The 27,307-nt window shown below is 35.9% G+C and overlaps 1 protein-coding gene across 1 annotated transcript in view; it reads right to left on the bottom strand.

Annotated features, from left to right (window-relative positions):
• DMD (dystrophin) overlaps nucleotides 1–27,307 on the bottom strand; it is a 1,828,382-nt gene that overhangs the window by 597,629 nt on the left and 1,203,446 nt on the right. Inside the window, 2 exon segments of the mRNA XM_078146592.1 lie at nucleotides 1,375–1,529; nucleotides 25,166–25,377. Coding sequence (XP_078002718.1) covers nucleotides 1,375–1,529; nucleotides 25,166–25,377 — 367 coding nt within the window.

The raw sequence follows: 27,307 nt of genomic DNA, 5'->3' as shown, positions 1-27,307 counted from the left end.
GAAGGAGTGTGAGTTTGAGGAGGCACTGGGAATAGAGTACTGGCTTAGTATCTAGAAGACAGGGTGTCTTAGGACAGACCTATCTAGTTGCTATGCTAACTTTGATCCCCAATATTCACTCAATAACTTTCTGGACTTAGTTTGATTTCCCACATAGTCTCCATAAAAAAAAATAGATTATATAGCCTTTACAAACTACTAGATTTTTTTTTTGATACAAATAAGTCTTACAGAATCAAGGGGAGACAGTGTTTCTAGGGCCTCTTTATGCCTCAATTATGCAGGCTGCTAGGTGACATACTGGAAAGTGTGCCAGACCAGAAGTCAAGAAGACTTATCTTCCTGAGTTCAAATCTGGTCTCAGACACTAGCTGTGTGACCTTGGCCAAGTCATTTAACCCTGTTTGCCTCAGTTTCTTCATTTGTAGAATGAGATAAAAAAGGAAATGGTGAACCACTCTACTAACTTTGCCAAGAAAAACCCAAATGGGGTTATGAAAGCCAGACACGACTGACATGACTGTAGATATAGCAGGAACCTCAAGAAGTTCTTTTTCCTTTCAAAATTCCACAAATACTTCTATGCTCCCAATCTATATAGGTTCAGTGAAATAAACAATTAAGCATATACGATGTGCAAAGGCAGGAAGTAAGGCATAGTATACAGTTTTCCTTATATTCTTCTGTCTGAAAGCACCTCAAACATCACATTAATGATACTCCTCTATACACACTTTTTCGGTAGGCTGTATTATATACACAGAAAGTAAGAGGCAGAATTCAAGCCTAGGTATTCTGACTACATACCCAGATCTCTTTACAATATAGCATGAATGAGACAAGATAGAATCCTCACAATATCCTAGACCATTTTATCTACTGCATGTAGGGAGTGCTATAATGGTACCATGCCCAAATGCAGCTCTCCTATAAAACAAAATTTTCAAAATATTGATAGGAAGATGTGGTTTTATCAAGGAACTTGAGGATAGTAATTTAGATATTGTTTTGACTGTAAATTAACTGGCCTCTTATGTTATAGATGAGTCTTTTGAGTTGTTTTAATTCTAATTCTGCCATTAACTGGCTGTGTTACATTAGGAGAGTCACTATATATCATTGAGCTTCAATTTCCTTATTGTAAAATGAGGAACTAAAGAGGATAATCTCTAAGGTCCACTTAGGTTTTAAAGTTCTAAATTCATTTAATCATGCGTGAATGTTCTCAGGTTCCTAGGTTATTAGCGCAGGGTCTACAAATCCAGTCAATGAGTCGACTACCACAAGGAACTTCATTGTCCAAAATGTTCCAAGTAATCTATATGACATTTCCACTTATTACTTCTTATGTTCTTAGCAAAAAAATAATCATACCTTTTATTAATGTCAGCCCAAGCGGCATTAATGTTATCTGTTATCATTTGAACTTTTCTGGTGTCATCTGTTGAATAATCACGGAGAAGTTTTCTTGCCAAGTCGTTTGCCACATCGACATTTATTTGCCACTGGCGTAGCTCTTTTGCCAATTGCTGCAAGAAAAGAACCATAATTAACATTACTTGATGTAAGCCATCTAGACTTATCTTCATCTGTCTTCTCAAACAGAAGTCCTTAAAATATCTTTTTAGTAGCTTTTAGATCTCAATATTAGGACTTGTTTACCTGACTGTTTTATAACCTACAGCATAGGTTAGGCTGTCATGACAAAAGCAGACAACCAGATTCTCAACACAAAATAAAATCTAGCACCCTATTTTTTAAAATAAAGACAAAAAGTTCAAATCATCTGTTACTTAGAAATAAACATGTGAATAACAAGAACATATGCTTAACTATTTTTTTTTTAATTTTCTAATAGTGAATCAAATAGAACAGGGAACAAAATCCATTTAAAAATAAACTGCCAAACTTAATGTTTGACACTGACATACACCCAGATTTGAACAAAAGCCAGATATCTATCTAATATATTTCTTTTTCTCTTCGTTAACTAGCCAAATTGTTTAAGTAATTAGTGCCATCTACTGGAAAATGACTAAATATGCATACAAAAATTATTGAATAAAAAACAATTATAATACTCAATTATGTACATTCTTATTTTTCTGAGATCAGTTTGTACACACACACACACACACACACACACACACACACACACACACAAATGGTTTAGCAAGCTGTAGCATGGTATAAGTAGACAGAAATTTGGTCTTGGAGTTAGGAAGACCTACGTTCAAATCCTGCCTCTTAACCTTTTTAGCTATGTGACCATGCATAAGGCACTTAACCCTTGAATGCCTCAGGCAACTTGAAAATATCAGGATAAGTAGAAGGAATTGTAGCACCAGGAGTTCCCTAAATGCATGAAGTCAAACATCAAAAACAAAACAAAACAAATATTGTTTCAGGTCCTAATGGAAAGCAGGTACATAAATTCAGGTAACACAGTATGTAACTATCTTTCATCTGTCTTCTCTTCAGGGTAAAGCAGAACAAACCCTGGATTTATCATTCTAAGATTCAGCTCCACCTCATACTATCCTTGAGACTTTGAGCAAATCATTTAAACTCATCAGGCCTCAGCATCCTCATCTGCAAAATAAAAGAGTTGAACTAAATGACCCCTAAGCTCTTTTCAAACTATTTACTAAATGACATGGAGAAATCTCCTTTTCTAAAAGCAGTTACTTTTATAATTTATTAACAAATGAAAACAGTAATAAATCGAGGATACATATAACTTTTAATAAAATTTTGGTTATAGGAAAATACATTGTCATAGTCACCTACATCTCTGAATATAATACTACATAACTCTTTTTTCACTTGAATGGAAATGCTGTCATATATATTCACATTTCTTAAGAATCTTCAGCATATTTCTCAAGAGTTAAATTCGGTGTTTAAGAAAATAAGTCAGAATAGTCCATTTTCTTTGTCCTCTCTTTGGGAATTTGAAGAAACAGTCTTTCCAAAATGTCCTGTATTGTCAGCTACTAAAAGATTCATCACAGAATCCTTGTTATAATATGTCTTTATAAGATAATACAAAACAATTTGGTGAGGAAAATGTGTCACCTCAACTTCTTCTCTGACCTTACATATTCAATATAGATCTTTATATATCACATATAAACATAAATCACATATTCTATCCCTGATCCTATATGGAGAAACACTTCATAGTAAGAATATTTTTCAACTATCTTCAACCTGCCAGCACAAACTGCTTTTCTAAATATTTCATTTGGTTTTTAAAGGAATAGTATTCAAAGTCTCTGTGGGAGGGGCAGGATAAAGAGGTGTTACATATATGTCATACAATTATAACAACATGTTTCCAAAGTCATAGAGAAGCTACACAGACTGATATCTTCATTTTAAGAACATAGAAATTAGGAGTTTCAGCTGTAACTACTATTTCATAACTTGCTTCTCTCTAGGGACTTAAGAAGTTTGTGAGTTTAATTAGGACAAATAAGGATTTTAAAGATAAACTATGGAGAAGACAGTGAGAAAGAAGATATGGAACTTCTTTCCTAGAATAGTCTTTACTGTTATTTGATGACTTAACATAATGAGAATTTTATGAGTAGTAAATCTGGAGAGAGAGAAGTGAAGATGCTGCTTTACTGTCACATTTGCAACGAAGTCAGAGGATGGAGAAATCTTTCTTGATGACTTTAACTTTTTATCTTTTTAATCTTTTAATTTAATCTTTATTATGTAAGGAGATGAAGAAAATTCTTTTAAAGACACATGAATTGTTGCTCTGAATGAACTGAATAGTGTGGGACAGTTTTCATTCAAGTGAAGAGGATATTATATTGAGAAGTATAGATGATTCTGGCAGTGAATTTTTCTGTACCTAAAACATTGTAAATGGTTATATACATCTTTGCTTGCTCTTTCCTTCTTTCTTTCTTTCTTTCTTTCTTTCTTTCTTTCTTTCTTTCTTTCTTTCTTTCTTTCTTTCTTTCTTTCTTTCTTTCTTTCTTTCTTTCTTTCTTTCTTCCTTCCTTCCTTCCTTCCTTCCTTCCGTCTTTCTTTTCTTTTCTTTTCCTTCTTTCTTTCTTTCTTTCTTTTTTTTTTGGTGAGGCAATCAGGGCTATGTGACCCACCTAAGGGTCACAAAGCTATTTTGCTTTCTTTCTTACAAGAAGTGAAATCATCTGGTGATATAGTGATATTTTGAGGTGTTAGTCAACAACAAACCCCAAATCTGAAAAGGCTTTTAGAAAGAATTTTATACAGTCATTTAGCAGATGGGGAGAACCAGAAAAAAGTGTGGCTCCCTCCCTCCCTAAAGTGAGGTTTACATTGTACAGAGACCAAATAAGGATGTAAAGACAAGCAGCTGGGTGGCCACCAAGTAGAAAAAATTTGCTTAAAATATATACCAGTAGCTAAGTATAAACATTCAATAAAATTGAGTGAGCCAAAAAATCTGTCATATGGACCCAAAATGCAAGCTTTTTGGTGGACACAAGACCTGTGTAGATATGGAACAACTTTCCTAGAGTGGGGGGCTGGGGGTGTCTGAGGGCAGTGTTATCTTCAGTTTCTGATTAGACAATTTCTAGCCACTTAAAGCTAAAGTTCAAATAAAATAAATACAATCAAGTATTTTCTTCACAGAAGTGACTCATTTAGATCAGTCTTCTAGCTAAAATATCATATTATTTTCTGTGGCTCTGTCTAATTATGTATTTCATTGTTAATAAATTAGAAATTTAGTAATTTTGATATTTATTTAATCCTAAGTTATTAAGACATTTAATATGAAAAGTAACTGCTATCAGGAAAGTTTTCTCTAGTTTATTAAATAATATCTGATGAACTGTGGAGAACTCGATTGAGAGGCTAAACTTTTATTAATTAACAAAAAATAAATAAACAGCCCTGGATTACCCTAGATGATAAAAATAATTATGGAAAGAAGTCAAGCATCAAACTGAGAGATGACTCATAAATCAGTTAATCAATAAACATTTATTAGGTACCTACTACGTGCCAGCCACTGTGTTAATATTGGTGATAATCTTTACGCCCCCTTCAAGATCCTGTAGTGGCTTCTCAAAACCAAGTGAATCTATACAGAATCTCTCAAGAAATTCAAAGAACCAGAGGAAAGCCTATAGCACACTGTGTTTATTCTCTATAGAGGATTTATGGGAAAACATAGATAAGAATCGTACAGAATGAGAGGTCTTAAACTGAAAAGATAAAAATCACAGACACTCAGAGTTAGAAGGGATTTCAAAAACTATCCAATCTAACTTATACCTGAACAAGAATATACTCCACAATAAACCATCTGCCTCCCTACTGTTTCCATTTATTGCTCTTCATCCTGCCCTCCAGAGCCAAGCAGAACACCTCTAATTCCTACTTGACCAAGTGATTTTCAAATACTTTAAAATTATGTCTCATCTCAGTCTTCTTTTCTCTAGGTTAAATATTATCAGTTTCTTCAACCAAACTTCATATATTGTGTTCTCCAAATCTTTTGTGTCTTGATTGTCCTTTTTGGAACAGCATCCATTTTACCAGTCCCTATAAAATGAGGGACTGACTTCTGCCTCTGTCACTTAGTTGATCTTTGATTTTGGGCAAGTCACCTCCTGGGCCTCAGTTTCCTCATCTGTAAAATCACTTATTGCTCCAATATTCTAACATTCTGTGATTCTATAAGTCATGGAGAAGTAGTCATATGTATTGGTGTAGGGGATACTCACAGTGATGAGATTTAAGTATTGTGTGTTTTAGATCTTTAAAAATTAGCAATACTTCTAGGGCTATATCCCAAAGAGATCATACAGATGGGAAAGGGACCCACATGTACAGAAATATTCATAGCAGCTCTTTTTTGTGCTGGCAAAGAATTGGAAATTGAGAAGATGCCCATCAATTGGGGAATAGCTGAGCAAGTTGTGGTATATGAATGTAATGGAATACTATTGTGCTATAAGAAATGATGAACAGGTTGACTTCAGAAAAAACCTGGAAAGACTTGTATGGTCTGATACTGAGTGAAGTGAGCAGAACCAAGAGAACTTTGTACATAATAACAGCCACGTTGTGTGATGACTAATATTGTTAAACTGAACCCTTCTCAGCATTACAAGGATCTAAGACATCTCCAGAGGCCTCATGCTGGAAATTGCTATCCACATACAAAGAAAGAACTATGGAAGTTGAATCGCTCATTTTTTTTCTCTTCTGTTGAGTTTTGTTTCATCTTTCTGATGGTTCCTCCTATTGGTTTTAATTTTTCCTTACAACTTCACTAATGTGAAAATATGTGTAATAGGAATGTAAATGTATAGCCTATATCAGACTGTGTTCCGTCTTGGGGAGGGTGGTGGGGAGAAAGGGGGAGGAAAATTTTAAACTCAAAAGCATATGGAAGCGATTGCTGATAAATCAAAAAAACTAATATTTTTTTAAAATTAGCAATAAACATATGGTATGTATGTTAAACCTCTAATTAGAACATTTGGTTAACTAGAACTATGTTGAATAACAGTTTGTTATACTTAGATAAATACAACAATCAATTCAGATAAATAAACTTAGTATCAATACAGTAAAATAAGTATTGCCAATCTAGGCAACGTATGAGCAAGGTGACATATGAGATTATTTCACTGACATATTGAGGCTACTGCTAATATGAGTGTTATGATACAAAATCACAAACTAAAGTTCTTTTTAGTACCTGCTAATTTCTATCTTGACGTTCCCTACATCATTTCCTGGCATCTCACCTTCTTTACCTCTCCTCCCCATGCACCAGAAAACCATCCAGACTTAGCTGTGCCTAGAAGAGTCCTAATCTCTCAAATGTCTTTTTCATCCCCCAAATCAAAACTTTCAAGAGGCTGGTTTCAGCTAACAGAAAAGGGAAAAAAAATACTACTTGATTTTCTAATTAAAGGAATTCACCTTAAGGTATGAATACAAATAGGTATAATCTCCTCAAGAATGTTTGCATTTTAAAATAAGAGCTTGTTAGCTCAAATTAATTTATAATTAGCAGAATATATTAGAGTCATATTTTTGTTCTGCTAACCTCCCCCTTTTTGGTATCCCACTTTCTGAACAGCTGGCATGCCTCAGCTAATGCATATAAATCCATAAGAGTAGGAAAGTTAAGAAAAATTTAATGAACTTACCATTAACAAATAAATGTACTTGCTTAAAAATAAAAAAAATCATGAAACTCATAACACATTTTGTTTGTCAATATGATTGGCAATTTTTTAAAAGGGTGCTGATTAGAATAATGATCTTGGGAGCTAACCATGGTTCTTACACTGTTATTTGTCCTTTTCTGATAAAGGGAGTCAGCTGTCCAATGCTGTACAAATCTATAAATCAGTCAACATAATTGAAAAACATGAATAGAAAAGAGTGCTAGAGTTTTCAAAGGACTATGAAGGAAACAGTAGCTGGCAAGATAAATTAGACGCTTGTTAGCAAAAAGGTAGTTAAGTGAGTGAAGCTTGACTTCACATCATCACTTTTTTGGCATGCTTTAATGCTTGAATAGCAAAAATGCCCATGAATATATTTTCCCCCTAGGTTTGTATTCACATTGAAAGTTAGTTTTTATAACTAAGGAAATCCTGACTGAGAGCTAACCTTCACTGAATAATGCCAAGATTTTTCAAGGATGAAAGACAGATTAAAAAAAAAATCAAACAAATTCCACCTAGCCTTGAATAACACTGAGAAGGTTAAGGCTCTTACCTCATCATTAGGGAAATTTTAAACCAACATTTTATTTCTCCATTTTGTTAAAAAAAATTAAACACTTCACTACAATTAACTCTTAGATTTCCTTCATTCTGCGGGATTTTGATGACCAAAGAAAAGTCATTGTCACTATGAACCATTATCCTGGCCTCAAGGTACTTAGCACTTTGATATTTTTGCTGCCAAAATGCTCAGGGATAATTTGATGGTAACATCTGAATATTTTAAAGGATCTAAGATCAAATCAATGCTCATACTCCTTCCAGTGCTACAAATCATAACCCATGAATACCTCCTTATCTTGTGGGAGCCTTGCCTGTGCCTTTCAATAATTCATCCTTGAAACACACAATAACTTTTCTTCTAGGTTGTTGATTAATTTTTAAACCATTCGGGGGTACCAATGAAATATGTAGGTTATCCATATGACATCCCTCACCCTCAATTTTCTCATTCCTCTTCATTCTTAACCACTCTACAACATTTTGATACTATTAACCAAACTCTCATCATCCTGGATACTTTTTCCTCTCTAGGTTTTCCTGGCACTGCTATGTCTGGGATGACCTTCTATCTCTCTGGATATTCCTTCTCACATCCCATTTACTACATTTTATTTACCACATAGAACTTTTAAAATAATAAACACTTCCTTTAATGTTTAAAATATAATTGAAATGTTACTAGATGAGGTTTCCATACAATACAAGAATACCCCCCCATAAATGAACAATATAGTCCTTAGTATGAATTAATGGTCTATAAAATTTTACAGCAAAAAATTCTTCTTCCTTCTGTGAACTGAAATGATCTAGAGTATAATTTCTTACCATTAACTTCAACATTAAGCTATTAAATCCCTAATATTACTAAACAACTGTTTTCAAGAACCTTGAAAGGTAAGTACATCAGAGTAACTGGAAGAGACTAAAGCAAGATAAAGTACTTATATCATAAGTACTTTATAGAAGAAACAAGTGTTAGTTCAGAATCCTGTTGTCTTCAAAGATCATAGAGGGAGGTAAACAAGACAAACACAAGTGTCTGGGGATGGTTTTGTTTTATTCTGGTGGGCTTAAGAGAGGAAAGGAAATGAGGGGAGAAGAGAATTACACTAGAGATAAAATGAGGAAGGGGGTTGAAATGTACTCTTTCTTATAATTGGGGTACATAAGAGTATACAGTATATGGAATGATATATATATAACATGAACAGGAGCCATTCCCTAAGACATAAATGGTCAAAGGATGGTACAAATGGTCAAAAGAAAAGCAATTTTGTATGAATAACCATACAAAATGCTCTAAATTACTAAAAATAAGAGAACACAAAATGCTGAAGTTCTACCTCAAATCCATTTGTTACAGGGGCTATTGGAAGATAGGCACAGAATTGCATTGTGGGTGTAGCTGTGAAGTGATATAGTCATTTTGTAAATATATGCCCCAAAAGTCACTGGAGCGTACATATTCTTTGACCAAGTCACACTATTATTAGGCATGTGTCCCAAAGAGATAAAATATGTAATTTATCTATATGTACAAAATATTCATAGTATCATTTTTGTTGTGGTATATAACTGGAAACTAAGAGGGGTACCCATCAATTGGGAACTGGTTGAACACATAAATTACTTATTGAAAATGATGGAGTATTACTGTATTGTAGAAATATCAAAAGGGACAAATTAAGAAAAGCGTGGGTAGATCTGTATGAATTGATGCAGAGTAAAGTAAGCAGAACAATTTATACAATCTCTATGGCAATGTAAAGAAAAGTAAGTGAAATATTTAGAACTCTTGTCAATGTAATGACCAAACAAAAATGCTTTCTACACCTAGAGAGTGATGATAAAAAAGTGGTGCAGAATGAGATGTACTTTTTAAAATTACGTGCGTGTGTGTGTGTGTGTGTGTGTGTGTGTGTGTATCTGTCTGTCTATCTATCTATCTATCTATCTATCTATCTATCTATCTATCTATCTATCTAAAATCAATGTGGGCCTGGAGCGTGGGTGGCTGGGCAAATAGTTAATGATAACAGTGCAAAAGAAAATAATGACAAGTACATCAATGAAGCATTAAAAAAAACAGAACAGAACAAAACAGATGGAGGTTCAGAGGAAATATAAATAAGTAAGCCAGCTTTGGAACCAACATATTGAATGTGTTTCATACTTTTAAAAAAAATAAGCTGTATGTAATAGAGTTTGATGGTTTCCAGTAAAATCCTCCTTCTGTTTCCTTTATGTGAAGTAATTTTGTTAGTTTGTTTGTTGTCAAATTAAGAATAACAAAAATTAAAAATTTTTTAAAGATTAAAAAAAAGAAACAACCTAAGATCTGGTAGTGAGAGGGCAGGGAATGGGCTAAAAGGGGCTCTCAGTCTGTTTGAGCAGCTGCCCAGTGGCAAGACTAGAAAAGATAATCAGTTTTGTCCAAAGTCGCACAGCTAGTTAGTGGGAGGGACAAGATTAGAATCCAGTTCTGAAAACCAACTTTAGTGCTCAAAGAAAAGTAGAAATGACTCATCTATGTCAATAATGTTAATCAAATCAGTAACATTTTATTTGCTACATTAGAACTTTGAAAATAAAGGATATTTCCTTTAATACATAAAACGATTGAAATCTTACTAGATCCAATACAATAGGAGGTTTCTATGCAATATCGGAGGGTACATATTTGGTTATTTTTTTTTAAAATGTAAACAATGCAGTCCTTAGCATGAATTAATGATTCGTAAACTTTTACTACAAAAAATATTCTTCTTTCACCCTCATGTGAATTAAAATGACCTATAAAACCTCTCTAGGGCTTTAGATAATGGAAATATTGAGATAACTATAAGAAAGCTGTTTCAAGAGTATAGACTCTCACCATTAACTTCAACACTAATCTATTAAACCTCTGACATTACTAAACAATTCTGTTTCATAAAGTAACATACTATACAGGAGAAACTGTTTAAGAAAATGGCCCTCATTTTCCAGCTTACTGGAATTGATTAATCTTTTCAATAGCTCTGAAGATGGCATAACAGAGTTGCTACTTTTCTGTACCTTCAACAAAGACTACAAGCAGAGAGTAGACTGGTAAATGTTTTATCCGCCAACCTATTACAGCCCTATTATTTTCTGTCTTACATGACTTCATGTAATGAATTTTTATAATTAAACTAATGGCATACAATTTATTTTTTTTTCTTTTTACTTTCAGGCCCCATTTCTCTTCCAGTTTCTTTGGAATAAGTTTATACCAAAAGAGAGGAGAAAAGCCCTCAAAGTGTTTCATTACCTTAATTTCATTATGACACTTTGGAAAGCATTCTCTTTATCTGTGCCCTCTCTTTAATTTGCTGACTTTATTAAAAGGCTTAAGCAGCCTTGTAATTAACCACTAACCCATATGCCCCAGGCATCTAAAAGAAACACAAATGGTAAGTGTGTGTACGTTATACACTGTGAAAAAAATGCTGGAGAAGTTGGTATTAGCAGCTCAGGACTTGAGGAAATAGCATTTTTGGTCACTTCTTCAATAGTACTGTAAACCCCAAATGCCTTTCTGGAGACAAAGGTAGCTTTAACCTTTTATCTCACACAGAGTATAGAAAGATAGCTTTATTCTTCTCTACCCTGATGTCTTATTTTAATCTGGCTAGGCTGGTACGATGACTTAGGGCCAAGGGGAATAAGTAGGGTGCCAGAAACAAGGGTTCTTGAGAATCACCAGGGTGCTTGAGGATGGTCAGGAATCATTAGTGATCCAGCTTTCTGAATCAGAGCCAGAATTCAATCAGGGGCTCAGCCGTTTTTGACATCATGCCTTCCCAAGAGAAACTGATCACCTGAAATCTTATCACCATGCAGACTGACTCAACTTTACATACTCATCCCTTCTCCACCCTCTCAGTTGCCTCTTGCCCTAGCTTGGAGGACTGGAGGGTGGAACAATAAATTCCTCCCAAGGTCTTCTGTTTTAGAGAGCTCAGGACTTTCCAGGTGACTCTCCCTTGTTTGTCAGTGACTGTTTCCTTTTGATGCCAGAATAAGAATAAGCTCCTGGTCCCCCTTTATGCCCTTTTAGCTTGCTTACAAAAGCTTACGTTGTAAGTTTCTTGAGGGCAGGAGCTATTTTTTTCCCTATTTTCTTATCTCTAACCCCAGCTCTTAGTATAGTGCATGGCATATTGTTGTCGAATCATTCAGTTATGTCTCAGTCTTTCTGATCCTGAGAGCCCTAGCAGGCCAATAGTGTCCATGGGGCTTTCTTGGCAAAGATAATGGAATGGTTTGCCACTTCCTTCTCTACTGTATTAAGGCAAATAGAGGTTAAGTGATTTGCCCAGGGTCACACAGCCAGTGAATATCTGAGGCTTGATTTAAACTTAGGTTTTCCTGACTCTAGGCCCAATGCTCTATCCACTGAGTCACCTAGCTGCCTTACATGGTACATAGTAGGTGCTTAATAAATACTTCTTGAGTTGAACTGAAAATTAAATTATCTGGGAAATCAGGTAAGCAAACCCTCTATCCCAAAAGGTAGCCTTACAGACCACCCTGGAAGTCCACCCTTCTGCAGAAGGCAGTAAAAAATGAAGGTATTAACATTATCTCTATCAGTCACTAAGATTTGGAAGAAATTAGTTATTTTTTTAAGTTAAACTTACAAGTATGAAAAAAAATAGATCTGAATTTTTCTTGATATACAGCCATACTTTTAATTTTCTTTAAGATGAGAAGGCACTAAGTTGTTATGTCATTCATGGCAATTCTCAGCAAAGATGATCCTCAATTTAAAAAAATGGGTAAGGAAGAACTTAATACCTTGCACTTTTTATTCATGCATAGAATAAGCTGAACTGTGCAGTGTAACCCAAACATAACGGAACACAATTGCAATACAATTCAATTCAAGACATGATAACATTGCATTAAATATTTATACACTCAAGCTTCATCCTAGGAAGGCTAGTCCATGCTACTTCTATGCCATCAGGGATGGAGGAAGCACTGTGTATGCTAAGAGCAGTTTAACTGCTTTTTACATGTTTGGGGAGGAAAAGCACTATTAGGTAGCTTATTGATTCTATTTCCCTAGTCAAAGATGAAAATCCAAGGAGAATGAGAAAAGGAGAAAGAAGAGGGCATGCAATGGTAGCATGCTACACTCAACACCTTGGAAATCAGATTTTTGACATTAATGCTTCATTTACTCCTCCCCTGTCCCTGCCTCTCCCATTCCCCCTCCCTCCATTGGGCCAGAATACTGCTCAAATATAACTTGGGCCTTGTTTAAGTAAGAATAGATTTTCTGAGTGTGTGAAAGCAGGACAATACAGTTCCCACTCCTATGAGGTTGCCTGAGGCAGCCTCAGGGCAGAAAGGGAAATCACTGCCCCCATGGAATGACTGCTAAATACTCTAAGCCCCAAAATGAGAATTCTAAATATTGGGCCTTACCTCCACTTTTGCCTTTGACTAAGGGAGGCCCAAACAAATGAAAATTCAACACAGTCTCCCTCAGTTTTTTTTTTCCTAATACATATGGTAAAATTCTGAAATGACAGGTTACAACAGTCCTTATGTGTACCAAATTGCTATTAAAATTAATCAAATCATCGTGAAACTACATCTCTGTTCAAAATAACATGAATGAGATCTCCAAAGCACAGTGGGCACCCTTGAAAACATTTCTTCAAAGATTTGATCAATTACAAGATTTCTCGCTCTAGATACTTTTAAGTATTCTATATCTAAGTCAGCTAAGCTCAAGCAAGATTTCGCTCCTCTATTGAATTCATGTACTGTAGCTCAGCCAAGCACAAAATAGCTAATGCTGTCACATCTGAAAAGCTTTTATGCTGGATTTGACACAAAAGCAATCATAAGGCTGACAAAAAAAAAAGGGGTGGGGGTGTTCCTCTTCCAAAGACTAAGACAGGAAAAAAAAGGAGTGGAAAAATTCTGCAACTAGATGAATTTCTCTTGATATTAGAGGAGTAGTCTGTAAAATGATCAGTGGCATTATTTCCCAAGCTCTCATTGCCAAATTTAGGTAATCTTAATGGCCTAGGCAAGGGGTTGTAGATTGGAGAAATTGCTGGCCAGTGAAATTCTGTAACAAGGCCACTGGCACACACTCTTGGCTTTTGTAACCGTTCTAAATGGTAGCACTTATGACAGGCTTTTGCCACAGTTCATAGGTAGACATTCTGATTAGTTCAAAAATACTGTAAGATTCCCCTAAAATTTGTCCTGCTGTCACTGATGGAGTTTTTTGTTATACCAGGATTGTGGCCAATCTGAGAAAACATGCTGAGTAAAATACATGAAAAGTATATGCATGTATTTAGTTCAACTTCTCCCTTAAAAATAGTTATACAGAGCACTTTTTTTAAATAGAAAGGAAGAAAACTATTCTTAAGAGTAAGAATATAAAATTTCAATTACTTCAAATATTCACTAATTATTCACAGGGTAGATATTGTGCACTGTCCTGTCTTTGACATTTTTTTTGAAGGAAGCTTAAAGAATGCTTAATACAATCACCTCACTTCATAGAAGATCATAGGTGCAGAGAAGTTAAATGACTTACCCAAAGTTACGCAGTTAATAACTAGGATCTTTCTCTCAAAACAAGTTTCCCTTTCTGACCTGACTGTTTTTGACAAGGAACCCTTCCCCTGTTTTCCACCTATCAGAACTCCTGAAACTAAGAATTAGAAGGGACCTTCTATTCCAATTCATGCCTGAACAAAATTGTCTTCTACAAAATCGCTGATAAATAATTCTCTAAATTTTTCTTGAAGATCTCCAGTGAGGACAATCTACTACCTCTTAAGGTGGCCTATACCAATTTGGAAAAGTTCTAATGGCTAGGAAGTTTTTCCATATGTCAAGCTTTGATCTGTCTGTAAGTCACAATCATTGCTTCTGGTTCTATTCTCTGCCACCAGACGAGTATGATTGCCCTTCAAATACTTGAAGATGGCTGTTATATCTGGAGAGGCAATGTGCAGTGAATAAGGTCTTAGAAGCAGCAAGGAATTCATTCAAATTTCATCTCAGATAATTACTGTGTGACTCTGGGCTTTCATTTAATTTCTCTGTGCCTCAATTTTCTCATCTATAGAACAAGAGGTTTGGCCTTGGCCTCTCAGGTCTCTTTCAGATATAATTTGATGACACTATGATTCCATCTTCTCCCTATGTTTGTCTCTTCTCCAAAATACATTTCCCTAGTTCCTACAATCAACCCTTATATGGCATGGTTTCCAGTTCTCTCACCATCATGGAACTTGCCCATCTTGTCTCTATCCTTTCTAATGTAACGGGGTTTGGGCATCGACCACAAAATTAGTGAAGTTGTTTTAATAATAATACCTAGTATTCAGAACACAAACCAAAAACAGTACCACAGATACGGTCTGATGATAGATACAGTGGAAATACTACCTCCTTCATTCTGGACAATACATATTTGTTAAAGGAGCCTAAAGTATTATATTTTTGGCTGTTATGCCATACTTTTGACTCATAATGAATTTGCAATTTACTACAACTTTCAGAAATTTGTAGGAGGAATTATTGTCTATCAGAACTCCACTGCCCTTCAAATTGATAACTTTAAACCTTATTGAAGAAAGTCTTACTGAAGATTATTTAAACCTTATCTCCATTAAATTTTCCATTATTAGATTTGAGCATACTGTTCTAGCTTGGAACATAATTTTTACTTTTAGCTTTTGTTATATGTTAATTATTCATCTTAGCTCCTTGTCATTGACAAATTTGACCAACATACCTTTTGTGTCTTCACCTGAATCACAAAAATTAATGAGCAGAACAGAGCCAAGGGCAGGTACTTCTTTAGAGACCTCATTCCACTTTTCATATGCTGCCTTGACTGGTTTCAACTACACAGAACAAGATGCCCCTCCCACACCTGTTATAAGAGCCAAGAAAGTGTGCCAGTCGCCTCTACAAGTGCTAGCAGCCTTATAACAGAATTTTACTGGTTAACAATTTCTCCAATCTACAATACATAGCTTGGGCCGTTAAGACTGCCTAAATTTGGCAATGAGAGACTGGGAAAGTATGCCACTGATTAGTTTATATTCTACCCCTCTAATATCAATGGAAATTCATATAGTTGCAGAATTTTTCTACTCTTTTTTTCCCCTGTCTTAGTCTTTGGAAGAGAAACACCTTTCCAACGTGTATTTAACTATCCAACAAAGACCTTAACTCTCTCTTCCATCAGTTTTATCAATTCATTATATGGCTTCTCATAGCTTTCAAACAGATGGAAACAACAACTTATGAGGATTTGGTCTTAGAACGGTCTTCTTCCATGTTCATCTCCTAATGAATGGCCCCCTTCACTTGGGGCCTTAGTATCAACTATCATCTCCATGTAGATCACTCCCAGATATATATATATATATATATATATATATATATCTATATATATATATATATATCATATACATATATATATATACACACACATATACACATACATACATACATACATACATATATATACATACATACACACACACACACACACACACACACATATATATATATATATATATATATGTATATATGTATCTCCTCTTCTAGTTTGTCTCCTGAGCTCAGTCCTGCATCACTAATTGCCCACTAGACATTACTAGATGGATGTCCTATGGCATCTCAGGTTCAACTCAAACTTCAAAAGAGATCTCATGTTTTTCTCCTCCAAACTGGTCTATCCTCCTAACTTGCCTGTTTCTATTGAGGGAACCACCCCCATTCGTTTCTCTTCTAGGTTCACACACTCATAGTCATCCTTGACTCATCATTCTCCCTCAATCGAAACATCCAATCAGTTGCCAAATCATTTTGATTCTACTGCCACCACATGTCTCACACAGATCACTTTCTCTCCACTCACATGACCACCACCTCCTACTCCTCTCTTTCTTGGACAGTTGCAGTTGTCTCCTAATTATTTTCTCCCCCTTGAGTATCTCTCCTCTCTAATCCATCCTTGACAAAACTGCCAAAAGATATTCCTAAAGCACAGGTCTGAATATGTTACTTCCCTGCTCAAAAAATGTCAGAGGCTCCTTTTACCTCTAGGCTTCAAGGCTACATGTGACCTTCTAGGTCCTTGGGTACGGCCTTTTGACTGGGTCCAAGTTTTACAGAACAAATCCCTTTTATTAAAGGGGTTTGTTCTGTGAAGTTTGGATTCAGTCAAAGGGCTGCACTTGAGACCCAGAGGGCCATATGTGACCTTGAAGCCACAGGTTACCCACCCCTGCTCTAGGATATAATACAAATTTCTGTTTTGTTTTTAAAGACCTTCATCATTTGGATCCATGCTACCTTTCCAGGCTTCTTATATGTTATTCCTCTTCATGTACTCTACATTTCAGCCAAATTGTTCTACTTATTGGTAAACATAAACCACATTCCATTTTCCATGAGCCTTTGTATAGGCTGGCCCTCATGACTAGGATTCACTCTCTCATTTGCCTCTTAGAATTCTTAGTTTCCTTCAAAGCCCACCCCAAGTTCTACCTCTCATGTGAGACATTTCCTTATCTCCTCAACCCCTAATACCTTCCTCTCCACATTACCTTGTTTATTTTGTACATATTTTGTATTTACTTTTATATGATAATAATTAATAATAATTAATGATAATGGCTAGCATTTTATAGCACCTATGTGCTAGGCATGGAGTTCAGCACTTTGCAAAAATTTTCGCATTTGAGCCTCACAGCAACCCTGACAGGTAGGTGCTATTACTTTTCCTATTTTACAGATCAGAAAATTGTGTCAAGCAGAGGTTAAGTTACTTGCCTAGGGTAGCATAGCTAGTGAATGTCTGAGACCAGGTTTGAACTCAGAACTTCCTAACTCCAGGTCCAGTGTTCATCCACTGTGCAACCTAATTGCCTGCATGTAGTTCTCTTTGATAGAATCCAAGCTCATTGATGGCAGGGACTATTTTGTTTTTGTTTATCTATTCCCATTCATAGTCTAGTCCCTGTCACATAATAGGTGCACTTTTTTGGATGTTTGTTGATTTGCTGACTGAACATGTGACCTCCGGGAATACTGAAATACTACTGTCAATGGCCCTGTCTCATTGCCACTTTGCTCCCAGAATGGGCTTTTAATAGGTTTGCTTTCTCTTCTGTAAAGTGACTACTTACTGCTAGTGTCACACAACTGGGTTTTCGTTTACTGACTAAGATTTTATTTCATAGGATCCTAGGACATAGATATGGGGCCTTTGAGATCCTTTCTCTCAACTTTTCCTCTTGACAGATGTGGAAACTGATGCCTGGAAAAATTAAGTGACTTGTCAGAGGTCACACGAGGAGCAGAATGTCTGAGAATTAAAATCAGGTCTCTTGGCTCTGAATCCAAATCTTGATTGATTTGGAAACAATACTATAGCCAGAAGGTACAAACTTAGGAAAAGAACAATCTTCTAAGGAGGGTTATGATAGGGAAGAGCTATGAAGAATGCATCTGGATTCAGCAGCCTCAGTTCCTAGATCCAGGCTGAAGTTGGCCTCTTCTCTGTTACTGGGAAACTTAGAACCTGCTGCTATTGCCACAAGGAGGCAAGACCAATTATCCAGTGTTTTCCATCATCAGTGCTAGCATTCTCTTCCATTGGCTTAGGCAATTAAGAGTTGATTTTAATTTATGGACAATGAGCCATCTTTCATTTTTCTTGTCATCTATAATCTCTCTCCCACATCAAAGTCAGTGCCAAGTATCACTGTAATTTGAAAACAATTTACATTTTTTATTCATCACATAAGACTGCTTTACTTTCTTGTTTCCAAATAATAGAAAAAATTGCTATCTCCCACACCAAGCATGATATTAAATTGTTTATACTTTTCAATTGCTTATACTTGATGATTTCTACCGCAGGAAAGGACTCTTTATCAACAAGTGTAATTTGAGCTGTTTCCCATGCTTACATTATTCTTTTTTCTCTCTTGTTTTCTTCAAACTGAACAGATACCTGATTGTGAAAGTGGAGATTAATAATGTCATCCATTGGAAGGGAAAAGTATTACTTCCATGGTTATCTTCTGTTATTTGTAGATTAAATTTGGCTGTGGTTTTACTTGGTTCAAAGAATACGGCATTATAGCTATCTTTCTATCTATCTATCTATTTATCTATCTATCTACCTACCTATCTACCTGCCAATCTACCTGAAACAAAAGATCCCCTAAAAAGTAAACAAAAGTTTGTTTCTTTGGGTAATGCTGAGCTAAAAAAATACATTCCATTTTGGAATATATATATATATATATATATATATATATATATATACACAGATTTCTTATTCAAGGGCAAATCCTTCATTTCAAAAAGCTGAATAGAATGATTATTTTAAAATAATTCTAGCTTAATTAAGTTTGAAATGTTTAAAGCAGTGCAATTCAAGAGCCTGAGTTTTCCTTTCCTCTTGCAATCTGATCCTTTCCATATTTTGGAGCCATTTGCAAAGAAGATGAGATCTTAAGAGTTGTGGGGGCCTCTCCAGTCTTGCTTTCATTTTAGATACCTTTCAGGGGTTAACACTCCTCACACAACAAACTTCCTTTTCCCTTTCCTCCTACTCAAACATGCCATCCATCCTGCTCTTATTTTTATTGCCAACCTACCTGTCAGCTCTCTCTCTTTTCTTTCTCCAATTTCCTACAACTAAGTTCACCAATGAGGCCCCTGCTATGTTGTACATCCAGACGCTTTCACCCCCATTTACTAGAAAAGAGGTGATAAAGAGTTGCACTATGATGTCCAAAAGATAAAGCAATACTCCATGACAATACTACTGTCTTGGAGGCTTCTAAGCTTGTGCCCTTCTATTCTCATTCAATATAAAAAGTCTAGAACTTATAGTCACAGGATTCATAAGTAGAGATAAGAAAATTCAGGACAGACTGGCTATGTCTATCTTGATGCTGTCTCCAAGGACTCCTTTCACAAATGTACTTCTTGGCAGAAATTATGATAGGGTGGAAAATCTCATGTGATTTTCCCCCATTTATCTTATGGGACAGAGAACCTCAATGATGCCTCTGCTACTTTGTCCAAGTAGCCAGGTGTATGTTTCTTTCTCCTTTTATACAGCAGGACTGCCCTTTGCTGACCCATATCTGACTGTTCGAATCCTACCTATCATTCAAAACCTACCTTAAATTCTACTCCTCCTGATGCATGAAGCCTTCCCTAAACCTCAACCAGCTAGAAATCTTTTCTTTTTTCTTTCTGGGAGCTGGAATGCAATTTGTTCATAACAATCTCATGTAATAATCACTATATATTTTGTATTACAGTTATTTCTCTGTCATTGCTCCATACCCTGGTGTACAATTCATAAGTCAAATTTTCATCTTCCATCCCCCCCCTATAGATATAGAGAGAGGAGAACCAGAGAGGTCATCTATTCCAACTTCTTATTTTTTAGAAGAGGAAACAGGCCCAAAGAAATTATGTGAATTGTCCAAGATCACACAAATAATAAGTGGCAAAGCTAGGATTTGAACCTTGTTTTCCTGATTTTAAAAACAGTGTATTTTCTACTCAACAACTATATGACTAGTTATTAATTAGTACAACTAAAATGACTAGTTATAGGTACACGTGATCAAGAATATGAATCTTAATGTTGCCTTGTGAACATTAAGTACTATGCAAAGGATGCTAGTCAAATCCTCAGGTTTTGTTTTACCTTTCTACCATTTTTGGTTTTGACTTTGATTACAATATACAATCATAGCTCAAGTTGTTCCTTATAGCTTTTTTCTTTGTTCATCTATCCAATCAGATACTAACTTTGAGAAATGATATTGGTATATCATCTCATGTGGAAGAAGGATTAGATGTATTATGTTTGGCTTCAAAGGAAAGAATCAAAAGCAATGGGTGACAGTTGTAGGAAGTTAAATTTAGGGTAGATATTAGGAAAAATATCCTAAGAATGAGAGAGATTAGAAAAGTGGATTTGGTTATCTTCAGAACATCATGGTCATTGGTTGTAAATTTAGAGCTGGAAAGGACCTCAAAAGTCATCTGGTACAGAAATATCTAACACATACCTGTGGGCTATGTTTTTCCAAGTGCTGCTCAAACCAGAATAAAATACAACTGGGAAATACTTAACAAAATAAGTAAAAATGCATTATAACACAAATAACACATTATAAAGCTAAGTTAATAAGTGGCCTGCAGGGCCATTAATTAATGGCATCTGTTTCTATTTGAGTTTGACACCAGTGATCTAGTCCAACTCCTTAATTTTTCATATCAGTAAACTAAGACCCAGAAAAGTTACATGACTTTTCCAGAGTTATACAAATGATCACTAGCAGAAACAGAATTCAAAAAGGATGCTCTTGTGTCAAACCTAGCACTCTTTCCATGGTACTAAAAGGATTCCATTATTAAGGATTTTTAAGCAGAGATTGGATAACCACTTATCGGGTATTAATTTGCAGTAAACAAAAAAATTATCATCAAACATAAGTAGATTTCTGATTCTATGACCCACTACTGAAAAAACAACAACAACAACAACAATTGCATACTCTTGCCTTAATGCTCAATACTAGGGAAAGTCTCACTGCATTCTAGAGGGGTTAGAAAGAATGGAAGTTTTTCTCTGGCTGTCTCTTCAGGAAAATGCCTAGGGCATTCCTGCAATTTCTAGTTCTTTGCCACCACAAAGAGAGCTGCTATAAACATTTTATGAATATAGGGATGCTCATTAATTGGGGAATGGCTGAACAAGTTATGGTATATGTTGTGATGGAATAGTACTCTGCTATAAGAAATGATGAGCTCAATGATCTTAGAAAAACATGGAAAGACTTGCATGAAATAATGAAGAGCAAAATGAGCAAGAACCAAGAGAACATTGCATCCAGAGAAAGAAATAATAGAATTATGTATAGAATAATTTTACACACACACACACACACACACACACACACACACACACACACACACCCCTCTATTTGTATCTAATGATAGGGAGAGGTGGGGAAGGGAAGAAAAAAATTGCATGATAATTTTGTTGTGTATTTGAAAGTAATAGCAGATTTGCATTTTCACATACAATCATCTCTTTTATTGTATTATGTTATGAAAATGCTTAATTTCATAAATTAAAAACAAAATTAAAAAAGAAACAACATCCATGTTGAATACAGACATAAGAACTTATGAAGAGTGAGGTAAGAAGAATCAGGAAAACAGTACACACAATGAATATAAAAAATGAAGAGAGAAAGAACAAGGAATCAAAATTGAACATTATAAAATTATAATGATGAAGCTTGGGACCAAAGAGTAGATATAAGAAGGATTTCCCCTAATTCTCTATAGAGGTGAAGTACTTTGATTGTGGAACACTGCATATAATGTCAGACTTTTTTTGACGTGTTGGGAAGTTCTTGCTATCATTTTTATTTTTGATCTTAATTTTTTATTATAACGCATCACTTTCTGGGATGCAAAAGAAGGCATACACTAGGAAATATAACCAAATGACACTGTGTAAACCAGGCATTTGTTTTGAGTATGCCTAGTTTGGCTAACATGGAGCCCCAGGTAGGTGGGTGTAACCTTCTTTAATTGGCTGCCTGCATCTTAAAACCTGTGACTCTGAGCGCTTTGGTCTCTTTGCCATCATCTTTTGGCTGTAGCCATGAACTGAACCAGTAAGAGGGGAGGCACTTGCCTTTCCTTATTCTCCATTTTACTCCAGAGCCATGGGCCTGGGCATGGTTGTAGTGGTGCTGTGTTACTTTTTCTTTGCTTCAGGCTCCAGAGGTGATCCAGATAGAGCTAGAACTTTAAGCCATTGTGACCTTGGAGCCAAGGTTGCAGGTGGAGTGTTGCAGCCACCTGCCCAGTAGGGAAGCCCTGAGAAGCCAAAGTGTCTGGGACTCGAGATGAAGGGATGTTTACATTCAGAACTGATACTGTGCTGTAAGGAAACTGAGCTAAACTATGAATCTAATCTTCTTCCCCTCCTCAGATGCTAACATAGATCAAAGGGGGATGGAGATTATGCTTTCCCCATGTTGTGTGTAGTAAGTTTGTATATGTGTTATTAAACTTTCAGAAGAAAACATACCTTTGTAAAAGCTCTACCATACTACATCTATAAAATGTATTTTTAAAAGGAATAATGCATAATAGTCTAACTATTTGCAAAGTTATCTGAAAAAAATTTTCGAAAAGAAAAGTGATGAATCAAAGGTCAATTAGGATAATTCAAGTTGCCAAAAAGTATTTCCCTAAATATTCAGATAATTGAGATAAACTTAAATTTTAATACTGATTGTCAATGACTCATAGATTTAAAAATAAGATGGACCATAAATATAATTGAGTTCAACCTCTTTACTTTATAGATAGTAAATCCCTATTAGGCGAAGTGACTTGTCCACGGTCATAAGAGAAGAGCAAATGAGGATGTAAATTTAGATACTTTGACTCTAAAACAATAAATCAATAAACATTTATAATTGCTGCTCAGTCATTTCATTCATGTCCAGCTCTTCAGGACCTCATTTGGGGTTTTCTTGGCAAAGATACCAATAATTTGCCATTTCCTTCTCCAGCTTATTTTTCAGATGAGGGAAGTAAAGCAAATGGAGTTAAGTGACTTGCCTGGGGTCACACAGCTAATAAGTGTCTGAGACAAGATTTGAACTCAGGTCTTCCTGACTCCAGGCCTGGTGTTCTATACACTATACCACATAGCTACTATATATTAAGCACCTGCTTTGTGCTAGGCTCTATATTAAGTCCTGCAGATAAAAAAAGAGGCAAAAGACAGTCCCTGTCCTGAAAGAGTTTACAATCTAATGAGAGAGACAATATAGAAGCAAATGCATAAAAACAAACTATATGTAGGATAAGTAGGGAATAAATTAACCTGGAGAAAGCACTGGAATTAATAATGGTTGGGGAAGGTTTACTCTAAAAGATAGGATTTTAGATGAGACTTAAAGGAATCCAGTGAAGCCAGTAAATGGAGGTAAGGAGAGAGAGAGAGCATTACCAGCAGAGGGGACAGCAAGAGAGAACGCCTAGAACTGAGAGACTGAGTGTCTTGTTCATAGAACCAGTCCATGTTCATGGAATGGTTATGAAGGGCTGTGAATGCCAAACAGAACACTTGCATTTAATCCTGGAGGCAATATGGAGCCAATGGAGTTTACTAAATAAGGATCTAACATGGTCAGATCTGTTCTTTAGGAATATCACTTGAGTGGCTGATTGTGATGGGGTGCTTGGACCCCAGTCTTAGGACCACATCTCTCTCCATCCCAAAGACCCTATCTCTGGCAATAAATCATGAGTGGGCCCCAGTGAGGCAAAGGATGGACTGGAGTGGGGAGACACTCGAGGCAGGCAGACCTACCAGCAGGCTATTATAATAGATCAGGTGTGAGATGCTGAGGGCTAGTACCAGAGTGGTGGCTGTTTCAAGAGGAGAGAAGTGAATATATTTAAGACACATTGTGAAGGTGAAATTGACAATCCTTGGCAACAGAATAAATTTGGGGGGTAAAAGATAATGATGAAGCCTACGCTGTGATTCTTAGGCTGTGGGTCTGAGGGACTGGGAGGATGGCATTGACTTCTACCGTAACAGGGAAGGTAGAACGGGGTGGGGAGGATTTATGAGTTCAGTTTTGGACATGTTGGGTTTGAGATGGTTACTGATATCCAGTTTGAAATGTCTGAAAGGAGTTGGAGATTCAAGATTGGAGGTCAGCAGAGAGGTTAGGACAGGACCAATAAATTTGAGAATCATTGGCATAGAGATGGTAATTAAATCCATGGGAACAGATGAGATCACCAAGTGAGGTGGTATAGAGGGAGGAGAGAAGGTCCAGGACAGAACCCTGAGGAACACTTATGGTTTGAGAGTGTCATAGGCAGGAAAGGGTGCAACAGGAGACAGAAGTTGAACCTACACAGGTGAGGAGGCTGGAGACAAGGTAGCATCAGCAAATGGTAGAATCCCTGCTTGGGGCTAAGTCCTTTGGGGCATGTGGAACACACTGCTGCCTTCTCTCAGGGGAGACATGTGTCCCATGTGAGATGGAAGTCATCACATAAGGGATCAGAGGAATATTTGGCTCGTCTTCTCAAAATCAAAACTATTTTATTTTAGTCCCACTGTTCCACTTCTGTAGTTTACCCTATTCTGCTTCATTAATAGATTAGTTTTCATTGAAGGACTTTGGTAAATTCCCATTAACATAATTTATTTACAAACCTTTCAATGTCTACCAATAATATAATTTCATCTACCTTTAACTTTAAAAATAATGTCAGATACCAACCTTGATTTCTGTGGATTGTTTTCTGATTCCTTCCATTGTGTAGGGAATCTCTTTCCATGACTCTAGCCTGGCTTTGGCCTTCTCCAGGGTCCATTCAGCTTCTTTCTTGGCTTCTAACCATTGGGCAGAATCTTTCAGCATTTCATTCAGCTGCTGTCTCCTCCTCTGAAGATGTTCTTGGACTTCATCCCATTGACTCTGTATTTTTTCAACTAATGAAAGGGAAAAAAAAAATTATAACATAAAATGAATGTTGTTTGGAGACACCCTTTGAAAAACTAAAGATACATATATATGTATATATGTATGTATGTATTAATTACGTTTTACACAGGCCAAAGATTTTTTTAAAACATTATTAATGTCTCACAAACAGCTATTGTTATTTTCTCACTTTGCCACATGGCGAAACTGAGATGTTGCCAACTGGATAGTCCAAGATTACCCAGAAAAGAAATGGTAAAAGCAATAATTCAAATTAAAGTCTACTGATCACACAGTCTATTCATAGTTTCTTGAACCATATTCTTTTACTGGAGTTATTACATTTGAGGCTTAATATAACACTATTCTTTGAATTTATGCTCATTACTTACATGTTCTCTCATAGTTATATGTTTGTAAAGGGGATGAACTTATAAGGTGATTGGCCTTTGTTTAGTACTTTCGGATGTATCTTCCTTTAGTGGGTACAATATGTCCCTAAATGCCCTCCGAGTAATGGGTCACTGTGATTAGGGATGAAACTAGTTGTATTGAACAGTTACGGAATGGATTGTTATAGGAGAAGCAACCCATCTTTTTTGGATGGTAAATGACAGTATTCAAATGAAGACTACATTTTTTCTAGAGACATCCTGAGAGAAGAGCAGGGATCAGAGGGATGTAGAACCTAGGAACATGTCCAGCCTCTTACTCTCTAGGAGGCACTAATGACTGCCTTGGGGCAGAGGTACAGGAGAGTTACACATGCTCTCATCCATATGGCAAGGGAAGAGAGTTCTTGGGCTCAAAATATCCTGGCCCCAACCATAAAGAAGCAGTGGCTTAACTTCACAGGCTGCTGTGAAGAGGAGAACTAAGAGGATGTATATACTTGGAATCCCTCAACTCCAACCTCTCAGATAGAGGAGAGGGTGGATTTCCTGGGCAGTGTCAGCCCTAAGGTTACCTTTCTAAACCCCTACCCCACATAGCTTGAAGTATCCCTTATGACAGAAAATAATAATAAAAAACAAAACAGTGATCACACATAACAATGCCTAAAATATTCTGTTTTAGTGGTACTCTTAATCTCTGTTATTTGGGGTGGGGTATGTTTCATAATTAATTCTCCAGAAACTTGATTGGCTTTCAATTATCAGAGTTCTACTTCTTTTCAATGACCTTTTCATTTGTATTATTGTAGCCATTGGTTCTGTTTACATCACTCTATCAGTTTATGCTAATTTTACATGTTTCTGTGAATTCTTCATATTCACTACTTCTTACTATACAATAACATTCTACAGCATTAAATAACTTTTATTATGTTGATATGGATCTGAACATCTTTTTAAAATAGTCTATAGTTTAGTCTTTTTGAACTAAGTCAATGCTTTATTCTTACATTGACATATAATGCCTGGATCTTAATAAATAATCATTGAAAAGAATGAAATTTTGATTTATCATTTCCAAAATTGGTCTGAATCAGTAACAGTTTGCTATATTAGTAAATCTAAAAAAGGCTTGATTTCATTTTTTATAAAAGCATAATAAGCTATTTGCAAATCTGCCAGCATAGGTTTTGCAAATTATACACTTCATTTCATGACGATAGACATAGCCTCATTTAAACAAGGTCAACACCATTTTGGGAAGAAACAGACTAGTTTAATCATGCAAGGGTGAAGGTTTCTTAATAAAAAAAAATATTATAGACTGGGATGACATTTCATCCAAATGTCCTGCTTTAATCAGTCTGTTCACAGCAAGTGAAGGTTTCTGGCCAAAAGAGATCTTGGGTATATGATGGAGACAGTCAAAATGGTCTGTTGAATGGGCTTTCTTCCCTTATTGCATCTCTCCTTACTAGCCAGCAGGCCGTGTAAGGCCAACATAAGTGACAGCTGGACGTTGCCAAGGGATTATATCTGAGTC

Source organism: Phascolarctos cinereus, unplaced genomic scaffold (assembly GCF_003287225.1).
Source record: "Phascolarctos cinereus isolate Bilbo 61053 unplaced genomic scaffold, phaCin_HiC Scaffold_726;HRSCAF=1367, whole genome shotgun sequence".
Taxonomy (NCBI): domain Eukaryota; kingdom Metazoa; phylum Chordata; class Mammalia; order Diprotodontia; family Phascolarctidae; genus Phascolarctos; species Phascolarctos cinereus.
This window is presented reverse-complemented; position numbering and strand designations above follow the sequence as displayed.